The sequence below is a fragment of the Manacus candei genome, unplaced genomic scaffold, assembly GCF_025592945.1.
Source record: "Manacus candei isolate 608988 ecotype Guabito, Panama unplaced genomic scaffold, ASM2559294v1 h1tg000025l, whole genome shotgun sequence".
NCBI classification, from domain to species: Eukaryota; Metazoa; Chordata; class Aves; order Passeriformes; family Pipridae; genus Manacus; species Manacus candei.
In genome coordinates, this window is record NW_026138073.1 from 11,321,191 (window position 1) to 11,335,749 (window position 14,559).

General features: G+C 55.2%; 1 protein-coding gene across 1 annotated transcript in view; it reads right to left on the minus strand.

Moving 5' to 3' along the window:
• PLXNA1 (plexin A1) overlaps positions 1-14,559 on the minus strand; it is a 119,586-nt gene that overhangs the window by 98,522 nt on the left and 6,505 nt on the right. Inside the window, exon 2 of the mRNA XM_051788910.1 lies at positions 5,255-6,601. Coding sequence (XP_051644870.1) covers positions 5,255-6,457 — 1,203 coding nt within the window. The 5' untranslated portion in view covers positions 6,458-6,601. The remainder of the gene's footprint in view (positions 1-5,254; positions 6,602-14,559) is intronic.

Here is a 14,559-nt window from a genome sequence, read left to right on the forward strand (position 1 = left end):
ATGGTCACACAGCACCAACAAAATCCTCATCCCCTCCCAGGAAGGGGCTTCAGCCAAATCTGCAAGGGTGGCAGCGAACCTGGGTGCAGGAGGGTAGAGTGGCAAGGCAGGCATGACCGACGGGGAGACAGCCTGATCCAGTCACAGGATTCTTCCGCTTCACAAGGTTCCTTATATAACTTTGAATTTTAAGGAGAGAGAGGTTTTTTGGCAAGCAACAGCCTCCAAATGCATGCCAGTCCCCAAGGGGTTTTAAATCCATACAGCATGTGCATGGAGCATATGGGAAAATGCCGAGCTCCCAAGCTCCACGTACACAAGGGCAGTACAGAGCTCTGTAATTCCCACTCATTGCTGCCTGGGAAGCAAGGGTCAGCCCAGACCAGCTCCCACCAATAACCCACAATCACCCACATGGAGGAGGGAAAACACGGCACTTTTCTGTGCCCCAGCACAATACACTCGCAGCTACAACGGCATTAGCCTCCCACAGCCATGGCAACACTGCTTGCCCTCCTCACTGTGCTGCCACGCCAGCTCCAAGGCCAGTGGTCCCACTCCCGGCTGCAGTGGGAACTCAGTGCCAGGCCAGCCTTCCAGCAGGGGAGGACAGGGAACGACGCCAGCTGGTCACGTTCAGCCTCCCTGGGCGGTCTGGGGATGTTGGGTTGCTTCCTCAGTTACTCTAACTTCTGGTTTTCCTGGATACTGAGTTAATGTACAAAGATCAACTCCCTTCTCTGCCTGACTGCTGCTCATCCGTCACTGAACTGGGGAACTCCTACAGCCAGGTACGAGAGATCCAGGGACCCCCAAAACAGGAACATGGGGCACCATGCATCTCTGCAACCACGGGAAAAGGAGGGAAGGGGAATCAGGACCTCTCCACCCACCCTCTGATTCCCAGCCTTTCCCTTTTCTATCCATTGGCCAACATACACTTATGCATCCTCTTCTGCATAACCAGGCTAGGAATTTTAAAACAGCAGATAAGAGAGAATTATCTTCCCAATCACGAATTGAAATGCCAGAGATGCTTCAGCCAATACACGGTTCCTATCCAACACCAGGGATCCCTCAGGTGCTTTGCTGAGGAAAAAACTGTCCCCAACGGCCCAAATAAACCCCAGCACCTTCCACCCAGCCATCTACAGTAGCAGAGGGGTTAAGGGCAATGCTGTGAATGTATTGAAGCCCTGGCACCCCTGGGTGCAGGTTTTGCTCTCTCCGAGCTCAATCTGCAGCTTCCTCAACCCCTCGGCTGCTGAATATGCAAGAGGAGAGATGTTTACGGTGTTTACTGCTCTCTGCTTTGTCTCAACATACTCTCTGGGAAATGACAAATACAGCTGCGCTCCGGGACCGAGGAGCGCCCGCCGCCACGCCGCCACCACCTCGATAAATAATTACGCCGACAATTAGCTCATTAACAGCAAACTGCCTCGTTAGGGAAGCACAGGCGGCACAGCGAGGTCGGGCCAAGGGCAGCAGTACCGGGGTTATGGCACCCACCGACTTCCCTGGCAGATGTGGGCTGCAGGGACAGTCGAGGCGGAGGGATGGAAGGATGGAAGGACAGCGGGACAGCTGTCCCCGGCCAGCGCCGGCAGGGACCGACACGCACCACGGCACGCGAGGGCCAGTGACCTTGCAGCGTTTCTGCCTGCGGATGCTGGGATCCGCAGGAGGCATCGGGGTCTGCTTGCTCGTGCATTTGCAGGGGTGTTTGCAGGGATCACGGCCTCAGCCCATTGCAAGGGGGAGCTGTTTGTTTTGGTGGTTTTGGTGTGGTTTTTTTTAGTTTTTCCTTTTCTCTGTGCTTTCCTTTGGCACCCCTCTCAGTTGCCCCTGGACTCCAGACAACCCAGGCACCACCTGCACAGCACAGCAATCTTCTCTCTCCCAGCACTAACCTGTCTCCCCAGAATAGGGTCAGGAAATTTGGATTTCCTGGGGAAAGGGGCCTGAAGGAGGGGGAAAGCAGGCCCACAACACCGAGCGAGCAGTAGCGGGTGTCTCCTTGACATGCCTTGTCTCATTGCCTCCCTTCAAGCCCACTTATGAAAGCAATGAGGGAGCAGACAGCACGGCAAGGCTCGCATCACTCAGCATTATTAATTAGCCAGTAATTCACCAGTTAGCACCATTATAGGCTCAGCTCATCCCCCTGTGCCCCTCCAGGGGCTGCAATGGAGGATGAGGGGGGATGCAAGGAGCCAGGGAGGAGGTTGCAGGAGGCGGAGGAGGTTGCAGGAGGCCGGTACCAAGTGCCAGGCTGGGATACCAGGCTTTTTGTGCATAATTCGTTGCTCGGGAATAATCCCAGTGTGGTACAGTTTGTTACCACCTGCATTTTTCTGGCTGCCCCGGAAAGGATTTGGCTTATCCCAGCCCGCTTTTAGGCCTGTTTGTCACCAGCCATTGCCCTGTGCCAGCAAGCTGGGCAGCAAATGCCACTGAGGAGTCAAAACTCATTTTCTCCCTGGGGCAGCCCAGGGAAAACTGATGCCCACATCCTGCGTGCTCCAGGCACTGGCTCTGCCCACACTGTCAGCCCAGGAGTCAAGGACTCCAAGAACCCTAAATAGCTCTCTGCTACATCTGCACTCCAGCTCCAGCCCAGCGCCCTTTCCCAGCCCTGCTACACCAGACCATCATCCCCCCAGTCTGGGGATGGGTGCAATGGGCAGGTGCACTGAGCACATCTGGCCATAGGCACACAGACACCCTAGCCCTGCATTGCACAGGGGAAGAAAAGAGTCTGGCTCTTTTCACACAACACCAAACCCCTCTCAGTGAAACACACTGAGCAGCAGAGCCTCTGGAGGGGTTCAGGGGTGATTTAGTCAGCGAGGCTGGTGCAGAGGAATGGAGAGGGTGGTTCCACAAGGTGACCCTGCTCCATACCCGAGTCCACGCTCAGGTCTGAATACACCAGCATGAGGGGTCTTGCTCCTGAGCCAGCTCACTGCCCTTCCTGCTGCCGTATCACTGGATCCCAGAAGGAGAGAGAGAGAAATGGGAGGCAGGAATTCGCTCCTCTCGCCAGCGCCGGAGAGGAACCACTAACATCTCCTGAGCTATCTGCCAAGCCTGGCAGCCTCTCTTCCTGGCTCCAACACCAACTCTGGAGAGTCAGAGCTACCCTGTAGCACCAGGGATGAGCATCCCTTGGCCCTGTGCTGCTCAAGGACCGCGAGTGCAATGCTGGCAAAACTTCCTCCAGCATAAACCATGAAGGAGCGGAGCAAGAGAGCTCCTTGCACACTTTCCATAGGGATGGGGTGTAATTCCCAAGCAACTACTGACTTGAGCAATTGCATTCTGCCTCCTCAAAACTTAAAAAACAACATGGCCTTTATTTTCTGGCCAGCACTCACCACCAAGAGATCCATCACTGTCATCACCCACCCTAGAGGTGGCTTTATTTTATTAGGGGCACAGAAATTCCTGCTAGAAAGAGGTAACATGCTCCAAGGGGTCTGTTTTGGCTTGTGCTCAGCAAGCTGAGGGCTTGACTCATGATCCAGTCATGTCTTTCGCAGCTCAGCCTGTCAGCCAGAGAAGGACAGGGACAGAAAACACTGCCTGGATCCCCTGGGGGAGGGTAGCACTCTCCAACCCACCCCATACGAAGGTAGAAACACCTGCATCATGGCACACATCCTTCCACCCCACAAGAGCCACACATCTGCAGGACCCAGAGAGCACCTTGAGATCCACCTGCTCACAGGAACTGGCCACCAGGTAGCAATCCCAGGACTCTCCAAGCTTAGAACTACCTCCAAAATGCAGGGGGGCAGAGACCCCTCCCCAAACCCAGGGGACATGGCATTGGTGAGCCAGGAGTGCAGGAGGAAGCAGCGAACAACTCCGCTGCCGGAGCCAGCAGCTGCGCGACCCAACAGGCAGCAGTGTAACGATTTCATCATTTTCCAGCAAAATTGAATTAGTTCAAAGCCAAAATCTGATTTGCAGGCCCAGCGCTCTTGACAGCAAACCCTTTACTTTGTCAGGCAGCTGTTAGCTGTCTCCTCCAGAGCTGCGGGGAGGACAGTGGGAGAGAAGGCAGGGCTGCTCCACAGGGACCCCCTGCCCACCTGCCTCCACCCAAAACCCTGCTTGAGCAGGGCTGGGGGCTTGGTGATGGGTGCCAAGCACCAGCAATGGGGCTTGGGGGAGGTGGGCAACAGCAGGTGTGTCAGGACTTCCAGCAGACCCTCCCAAACACACACACTGGTACCCTAAAACCTGCCTCAGCCAGGTATCTGACCCTGCCTGGGGACTACACAGCCCAGCCTGGTGATATCCAGTGTATGACCTCCCTGTTACCTGGAGCTGTAGTCTCCAGCAACCACTCCTAGATTATAACACTGCCTGGGAAAAAAATCCAGTAACAGTAACAGTTCAACTAGAAAACAAACTCGGAAAGCCAAGCAGGGAGGTCCCCTGCCCCCCACAGCTCATAAGTCCCACAGAGCAGTTGAGCCACCAGCAGGGACTAGAGGTGCTCAGGTGAGCACCAGGCAGGAAGACACCTCTCTGGGGACAGAGGGAAGTGCTTCCTCAGGTGGAAATCACTGCTCTAGGATACCAGCACTCACCTCCTGCGCCTCTGGATGACAGTTTGCACTGGCCACTCAAAACTCACCTCACTGACAGCGCCTTGTGCCCTCTGTCCTCTTCTCCAGCACCCCACAGAGAGGATGTGGTCCCTACATGCTGAACGTGTGACCAGCTTCTGCTGGGACTGCCAGCCTCTCCATTGCTCTCCATCAGGTCTGCACTCTCTGTCCCCCAAATCCTACTGCCTCCAACACCTCCTGCTTGGCAAGCCCCAGGTGACATGATGCTCAAAATTCCACGTGTGGCACCTGCAAGGGACTCCACAGTGGAGCTGCAGCAGATGCCCTAAGGACTGAGCATTCCACCCTCCCAGCCCAACTGACTCTCACTCCCCAAATCCACAGGGAAGGGACACCAGCCAAAGCAGGCACCTGCATCGGCATGAGGCCCCTTGCTTGGGAGTCTTCATGGGCACCGAATGCAGCCCAAATCCAGACAGCTGCCCCACCATGAAGCTGTGATCTCCACAAGGAATTCTACCAGGCAAACGGAGCACCTTGCTCCAATGGCACCAGTCCTCCCACTGGGAAAATACAGCTCAGGTCAGGTCACTGTGAAGGGTCCAGCCAGATAGCACCACCAGGAACCAGAAACAGCCTGGCTTGACTAGCGACAAGCAGGGACTTACCGAGTTGATGCAGCCCAGCTCCTTATTCAAGAGCCAGGGCAGTGAGAGTTTCCCTTCCCCTCTGTAGCACGACTGGATACGCTCCTTGATCTTATCCTTGATCTTCTTCAACGTGAAGAGGCAGAGCACAGACTCCTTGGGAGGCTTAACCCTGTTTTTCTGGCCCTGGGAGAAGATGGTGAAGAGGATATCCTCCTGCTCTGAGATGCCCAGGTATTTGGCCAAAGCCTTGCCAGGCTTGGTCAGATAGGCGTCCTGGATCAGGCGGTACTCGATGCCGTCCTGCACGCAGCCGATGGGGAACTCCACGTAGGAGTAGAACTTGGGATCATCCACACAGAGGCGGACGATCTTGGAGGTGAAAAACTGCTCCCCAGTGGAGTCGGGAGAGGTGAGCTGGGTGTCCAGCTGCAGGGTCAGGTAGTAAACAAACTGCTCGCTGCTGAAGCTGTAGATGTAGTAGATGTCAAAGGTGGGGAACTTGGAGAGTGTATCCGAGGGGATTTTGAGCTGCGAGGAGACAAACTCATCCTGGTAGACAAAGCCAAACATCTCCGCGTTCTCCTCATTGGCCATCAGCTTGCGGCTGGAGAGGGTGGGGAAGTACTCTGACTTCCCATCAATAGGCGTCCCAATGAAGAGCTTGTTCTGCCCATTCAGCACCTCGATGATGACCCCAGACATGGTGCCCGACTCGTTGACGCTGGAGAGGTAGTGCTCCTTGCGGTGGTGGGGCTCACCCAACTTGAAGAGGTCGTCCAGCCGCAGGAACTGGCAAATACCCTGGGAGGCACTGCCGCAGGCGATCAGCCGATTCCCCGAGTAGTCCACCAGCAGCAGTTTGTTCACATTGTTGGTGGTAACCAGCCCATGTGGGCAGGACTGAACGCTGGGCGGAGGGTAACACTTCTCATTGTCCTCCACGGGCCCCGTCACGTGGGTCCTCAGGAGCGTGAGGTTATTGGAGAGCTTGTAGATCCGATTGACAGCCCCCACATAGACCTCCCCGGTTTTGTTGTGGACCACCAAGTGCGTCAAGCTCCAGTCTGTAACCGGGAAAGTCCTAAAGGGAGACTTGGGGCTGCCTTCCGCCAGCGGTAGCCAGGTGCTCCCCAAGAGCAGCAAGGTCCAAATGTGGATGGACAAGTGGTGCTTGAGCCAAATGAGCCACATTGCAGCAGCCTCACATCCAGCCAAGGCCATACCCAAACCCAGCCACAAAATAAATAGAAACAAACCCAAACTAAGGGGATGAGGGAGGGAGGAGGAGCTAACAGGACACAGTCTCCTCTGCTTCCACTGCGCTCGGCATTCAGGGTATCGTGGGCACGGCCAGTCCGGTCAGCCCTAGAGGGAGAAAGACAAGAAAAGTAGGGTTAGGAGGCTTTCCTGCACAGTGTCAAGCCTTTTCCCCCCCACCCAGCAAAGACTCTGATGCTTCACACTTTTCTAGCAGGCAGCCTACCAAAACATCCCCCACCACCTCCTGCTCCAGAAAGACACATCCCCAGCGCAGGGACGAAGGAAACCTGCATGATGCCGAGGACAACCCTGCCTGGTCACACACCACTGTGCACAGCACGTCTCAACCAAGGAGCTGCCATGCACTTGGTATCACCAACCCAGACTCAACCACCAGCCCCACCAGCCAGTGTAGCCCCTCAAATGGGGGTCACTCTACCCTAACCCCCACCCAAACCCCCTTGTGAAGAGCAGCAGCTGCTTGAGCATGCCGACAGCCAACGCCCACTGATGTGCTCCGGTACACCTACCACACACAAACACCCCAGCGGGGCACAGCTGGCCCTGACCTGCCTTTAAGACCAGCAGCAGCACTAAGGTGTTAGCCAGGGATGGTTGCTAACAAGCCTCGAGAGGAGCTCCTGGCCTGCTGCCCCTGCCCCACTCCACCACAGAGCTGGGAGCAGATGAAAAATCCCAGTTAGCAGCAAGCACAACCCAAGCCCCTGCACAAAGGAGGATCTCAAAAGCACCTTTTAAAGGAGCTGAGAGAGGAGAGAGCCCTGGTATGCTGCCCACCATCCCTGCCACCTGCTTGCCTGACAAACCCCAGGAGGGCCATGGGCAGGAGGGATTGGAGGGAGCAAGCAGGCATGGCAAGGAGAAGCACGTCCCTCTGGCATTTCTGTGCATTACGAAACACAGGGCCAGCCATCAGGTTTGAGAGGCTCCAGAGGAATGAGGGGGCACATGCAGGGAGGATGGAGAGCTCTGCCTCCTGCTGTGCCACAGCTGGGGCTCACCAACATGGAGCAGAAAAGCAGCAGGGAGCCAGCCAAATATCCCAAACCAATGTGACCTTTGCATCACGGCAGTGGGGAGGAGATAGCCACAGGAAGCCAACACACAGCTCTGCTCTCCCCAGCCCCTTCTTTACAGCCCCACCCTGTCTTCTCCATCCACCTTCCCTGCACAGGCAGAGGCACCCCTGGACTAACACGGGGTTGTGCAAACCCCTGTGCCAGCACACGGCCCATCCTACCATCTCAACCCATCCACCCAGGGTGGGATCATTGTTCCCAAGGTCCGTGGACAGAACATCAGCTCAGTTCCCCAGCCACTGCAGATAAGCCGCTTTCAAAAGGGAGTGGAGAAGGAAAGCCTCCCTCTCTCCTCCCTCTCCTTATCATCCATCTCTGACTCAGCCCAGGATAACCTTCCAGAGGATCTCCAGTAGGGAGTGGCACAGGTAGGAAATATGGCCTGCAGTGACTGGCAGCTCTGCCAGCATCCTAGACCCGGCAGGGCAGATGTCAGAGGGCAGCTGCACACGCCATATCAGCAGGGCTGCATCGGGCTGATGGGCTGCCCCAGCCTCGGCAGCCTGCTCTTGGCAGGGCTCTGGGACCCACCAGCCAGGCCACATGCAAACCCTGAGGGGCTGCATCATCAGCAGGCCAGCAGCTGGGCCATACAGGTACCCCAACATCCCAAACAGCATCCTTCAATTCTGCTGCTCCCTTCTCAAGACACATAGCCAGACATGGAGAGGTCTTAGAGAAGGGAGAGCCTTTTTTTTCCCCTTTTCCTGCTCCCAACAAACATGAGACCCCCAAGGACAAGCCCAGCCTTGGCCACCCCTGCAGCTCTGCCAGCTACACTGGGCCCCCAACACTTAAGCAAAGTTTCCACATCACTTCCAAACCCCCTTGGCAGATCTGCCATCTCCACCAGCTCTCCTCTGCCCATACACTCCCCACTCTGCTCCCTTCCACGCTCCAACACATCCACCTCCAAGGGATATTTGGGTAACAGCAAATGAACAACACTGAAACCAAAGCCAGGTGCCACAAAGCTCCAAGGCTATGGAGACAATCAAAGCACCAGCCCTGGAAGTCATCCCCATGGTCCTAATCCCCCATTCCTAACAACTTGTCCAACTCTGGAAGCCTCCCAGCAAAGAGCAGGTAGTCACAACACCTCCAGGGCAAGACGTGCTCCCAGAGGACACCCACACTGCCCAGTATCTTCATTTTTCTGAGGTTGTTGTAAGAGCATAACCAAGAACACCCCAGATCAGAGCTTATTAGTCCCAAACCACCCTGAGGTGTGAAACCAAGCGGCGCTGTCGGCACAAACCCACTCGTTAGCTCAGAAAGCCACTAGCCCAGCAGCAGCAGGCAGTGCAGTTTCTTGACAGAAGGAACTGCCAGAGGGCAGTTTCCCACCCCAAGAAACTGGCACAGTTCTCACCAAGCCACTGCTCCCGTGTGCTGAGCCCCTCCAGGAACAGTATGTCCAGCTGCCTGTCAGGGAGATCACCACCAACAGCAAACTCACACCGCAGAGAGAAGGAGCAGGGAAGGCAGTGGAGCTGGCAGTGGGAGATTGGTGCAGTGTGGGGATGCCTGCTGGAGCATCATCCTGCCATGGTGAGAGAGCAGGACAGGGAACTTGCTTTCTTGGTGCGTTTCTATGATTCATTGCTTCTATTTTAGGAAGTGGGTGAGAGAACTAGAGGTCGAGCTGCTGCCACAAAGCAGGGCTAAAAAGCCCAACAGGAGATTCCCAAATTAATGTAGGGAACTGCAACTCAGAAGCTGGAACGAGAGCAAAGTGAGGCAGAGCTGGGGCGAGCCGAGAGATGACACTCTGCAGAGCTCCTCTGAGATTTCTGCTCCTAAATATATTACAGCAGCAACATCTCGTCCTAGTGACCTGACACCAGTGGTGGTTTTGTCCAGTCCTGCTTAAAACCATCAGCAGCGATTACTGAAAATAAAACTGTACGAATTTGCACCCAAAAGTTTGTCTGCTTTCTTTGAGATTTGAGATGATATGGGTTCCTGAAATTTGGATCGAATTAAAGCAAGGCTCAAGCCCAGCACGGTGGAGACAGCAGGGAGCCCTGCACCAGACCATGCACAGCCCCAGCTCCCTGCCAGCGGGAGCAGCGGCCAAAGGGCATTTCCCTGCTGCCACACAGCCTCCAAGCCCCATGGGGAGGTCACGGTACAGCTAAGGGCAGGACAGCTCCTCTGCTGGCACGCTCTTGAAACCACACAACACCCAAACCCCCGGGGGCTGCACTAAAGCAGCACCTTACCCCAGGGAGGACACAGTCTAGGGCCACGACAGGAGCACCACTGGGAAGTGAGACCTGCACCACACACACCTCCACTGCAGTCCAAAGGCACAGAAAACCCTGGGCGGGCAGACACCCTGGAGCCGAGCCCTGCCCTGAAACAGGCTGCAATAAAATAATACACCCCAGCCCAGATGCATGCGTGCCAACCAGGAGGGTAGGACCAAAAATACACCCTGCTAGGCTGCCTGGGCAGCAAGTGATGCAGTGCAAAGCATCCTGCAGGGCTGAGCATCCGCAGGGCTCACCCCACAGCGGGGCCACACTGCCGGCGAGACAGCACCACAGGCTCGTGTTTTGTTTTCCATGCACACACACACACACACACACATATATATACACACACACACACATATATTTATAGCAGGAAACCTACCATCAGAAACAAAGCCAGCACAAGAGCCCAATCCACCCCAGCCCCTTTCATCCCACACTGCAAAGGACATTTGCTCACGGTTTCACCTCGAAGTGGCCACGTTGAGATGGTCACAGCTGCTGCATGGCTTGGATAAGGCTGCCCACCTCACTGCAGTCAACACTCACACGCCCTAGCTTCCAAAAAGCCTTTCAGCAACAAGCCAGGGAGATGCCCCACAGACACCTGTGCCCCACTCGCTGGCTGCTGAAGAGGTGGCAAGGGGCAGCAGCACTCATCCTCCAAGGCTGAGAGCTTCCTGGTCCTGCAGTATGCCCAAAACCTTGGGTTTGGGATGAGAGTTCATGCTTTGGGAAAATAATCATCACTTTTGATAGCACAAAGCAGGAGTACTGAGATGGAAAAAGTAACCTTAAAAGGCAAAGACTGGACAGAGCATTAAGGACCAGCTCTCCACTCATCCAGGCAGCAAGTCCAAAGTACTGACGATGCCGAGTCGTTGGCATTAGCCTACACAGCAGCAGCCCTCGTGGGAATACCCGGAGACAGCCTTGAAAACATGCAGACAAGCACAGAGGTGCACTCACAGACCCGCCTTGTCATCCCTGCTACTGTATCAGCAAGATCCCACGGGTTGGCTCCCTGAAAACCACCCCTAGAGCTTTACAGCCTTGAACTTTGCAAGGGAGGCTGGAAGAGAGAAGGCATGGGATTGAAAACCCCAGACCCCAAAACCGACCCCAGAAAGGGGCAATGGCATCTAATGGGCCTTTAGCTGTAATCTCTCCAAGGCACTTGCTGCTCTCAGCAATAAGAAACAGTCGAGAAGGGACCACCTTTGAGCTGCCAGTAATTAGCAAAGGGGAGAGAGGGGAAACTATCTAGGGGAGAGAAAAGCCTGCAGGCCACAGGAGAGGCAGCCTCACCATACAGCTGGTGTATTTTTAGGTTCATCTGCCCAGGAAAAGCCTTGCAACAATGAGGAAAGCCTGGTGGTGGTAGAGTTAGAGCTGCACTATATACGCAATCTCTGCAACGGGGCTAAACTTTAACTCCTTCCTTCACCATACACAGCCATTGAAAACTATTTGTCTGGGGTCTCTCCTTAACCAGCAGTTAAATCATTATGAATCTTATCCCTGGCTCAAACCACACCCTGATGAAATCAATTACAGGCTTTGAAGCTGTCCCAGTGCTGCAATCTCCATTGCTATCACTCAATCAGGAATATCTTTAGGATCTTCAGTTTTCCCCCACAGGCAGGGGCTGAGGACTCCGTCCTGCCCTGTCACTGCAGCGAATATGGGCACAGCAGCTTCTGCTCCTGCCCTGCAAGGATCTTCTGGGTGAGGAATTCAACCTCTTTTGTCTTGAGAAACATGACAAGCAGAAGGAGCCATCTACTGCCCAAGGGCTCATGAAGCTTGACCCTCAGCTGAAAGGATCATAAAAGAACAAGCAGTGAGGAAATTAAAGAGCATTTTTCAAGCGCACAATTCCCCTTCTCCAGTCCTCTGCAAGAAGTCACGTCAGACCAAGGAGAACAGCTCTGGAGCCACCACGTGCTCCTACCATCAAGAGACTGCATGCTGCCCTGCAGAGAGCCCTTCCAAAAAGCACTCACAAGCAGTTCCAATATGGAAATGCAGGCTGCCCACAACTACAGCATCCCAAGGCAGAGAGGCACACAAGGATAGCCTCAGCAGGTCTTGCCAGACCTTACACATATTTCCCAACTCCATCTAGCTATGATGAAAGTGAGAACCAATGGCTGTCCTCTGCCTTATTCCCACAACTCTTTTGGGTATTACAGTTCATATAGAGACCCTATGAGGGCTTCTGAGGGGCTTTCCATATGCAGCCCACATGCTGGTTGTGTACTTCCAGGAGAGTGCACCCCACCCTTTCCTTGTGCTCCTGCAGCCAAGGGAGGAATATAAAGACCTGGATCAACTGATGCCTGGGATGGAGACCAATGCACCACAGGGTGGCCATCCGCACAAGACACAGCCTGCTGCCTCCTCATGCTGCTTCAGGAAGTTTGTCCATCAGCATACACAGAGTACAACACCTCATTCCAAATCCCTCTACCTCTCATCACGCTGCAGACCCCAATCCAAGGCACTGGGACACACATGGCACTGTGGCTTCCTACTATCAACACTCACTCAAGGCTTCAAACCTCAGACTGATGTGTTTTGCCACCTCAGCCAGGACCAATTAACAACATTTTGCCCTCTGCTTCAGTGCAAAGAAGTCCAGATCAAGTGCCCTGAAGGCCACCTTCCACTTTGGCTTTGGTCCATGCACTCTCAGACCCTGGTTCTCACATCCCATCAGTTCACTGCCCCATATAAATGTCCAGAAAAAAGCCCTGCTGGCAGAGGTCATCATGGTCCAGTTAGACCTGCAGAGAACCAGAAGGTCACGCACAAGCCAGGTTTCCCAACAGCCAGCAGAGAAGTTCAATGAGAAGTCCTCTCACCATCAGCATCCTTACCTTTTCTGATTTCACTCCCTGTGGCATAACACATCACTTTTCACTCCCAAACCTCCTGCTCCACATCCCTCACTGGGCCATGGCAGCCACAAACACAAGCTGATGATCAACACACCTCAGATCAACGCTCCCCAGATCAACGCACCTCTTCCAGCCCAGCTCTCCAAGCTGGGTTTTCCCCTCTCCAACACAAGCGCACACCTCTGCACCTCCTACCAGCCTGCACAAAGCCCTTGAGAGAGCTGCTCTTCCCTGGAACCTCAGTGGGAATCTGGAGAGCTCCCGCTTTGCAATGAAGCACTGCCACAGGAGCATTCCTGGTTGCTGGACACCCTCTGCTCCCCGTAAAGGGAGGTCATTCTGGGGCTGGTTTAATCCCTGCTGAGCTGAAATTCCCATGCTTCCGCCCGGCCCCGTGCTGACACCAGCATTCGTGCTGTCCTGTGGCAAGCTGAGCACAACTGCCACCACAGTTAGTTCTGATTCAAACAGACCAAACAGACCACAAAACTTCTCCAATCGAGGTTTCCCAAGCCATATGTGCCTTTCCTTCCCCCCTCAACCTCCCACCCTTCCCTCTCTGCCGTCCCACTCATGCTGCCCCAAGCACTACAGCTGGAAATGACTCAGGTCCTGGCTCTGCTTCCCCTGTGGAGATCCCAGCTCAGCACGGCCCCTTGTTTTATTTGCCCAAGGTGGAGCTGACCCAGGAGAAGTGAGACAGCCAGAGAGCTAGTGCAGCCTCTCTTGGCAGAGAAGGGGAAGAGCCCAAAAGTCCCCCCACAGCAACACCACTGCAGGGGAAACTGCTCCCAGAGTCCATCAGGGGCTTCATTCGCAGCACAGAGGGCAAAGGGTATCTGATACAAACAGGGAGGCACCAGGGCTGTGCCCGCACTCTGCTCTCCGATGGACAGTGCCAGCACAACCCCCACCCTGGCACATCCCCACCCCACCACCCACAGCAAGGGGGTCTCACCACCCAGCCTGGGCAGAGCACATGTCAAAGTGTACATGCAGCTCAAGAGATGCTGGCTGGGAGGGAGAGCAGAGCAAGGCTGCTCCTCTCCCTGCAGATCCTGGTTGCAGCCCCAACCCACGCTGGACCGAGGTGTGCTGCTATCACCTGACACCGTGCACAAGGGGCTGAGACTCCAACAGGCACGAGCATAATGGATCTGTTCCTTCAGCACAAAACAGAGGAGGTAGCTGCCCACTTGTGCTGGGAGGACTGTCCAAGCCAAAAAAATCCACCTTCTGGTAAAGAAGGCGGCTGGATGGCAGCTCCAGCAAAGTGCCATCACCCCACAGCGGGCCAGGGGGCTATACAGGGCACACCCAGCGGGACAAAAGATATCTCACTTGGCTGCGAGCTGACACGCTGCCCTGGCACGGTCACATCCCTCCCTCCCACCTCTCGCCCCCACAGGCACGAGGCCGTGCAGAGCAGGACCCGTCCCACGTGTGCCGGCAGGCCCGCGGGCACCTCCGCCGAGCTGATAAGGAATAATAGCGGGTGGCGGTGGAAGCCGGGGCTGCTGGAAGCCAGGGCTGCTGGCGGCGTCATGGGGCTCAGCGGCGGCTCTCCTTCGGAAACAGCACTGCCTTCCTGCCTTCCTCCTCCCCCATTTCTTCCCGATGACATCAGCCTGAAAAACAGGTTCTTGACTTCAGCAGGGCTCATCAGGCTGATTCTGGTCCCGCCAGAGACGGGAGAGCCCCCCTTGACTCCAGAAAGGAAACAGCCATCCAGGAGCCGGACACGGAGATAAGCAGCGGGCAGGCAGGGACTCTGCCAGCATGCCAACACTTCTAGGAATAAA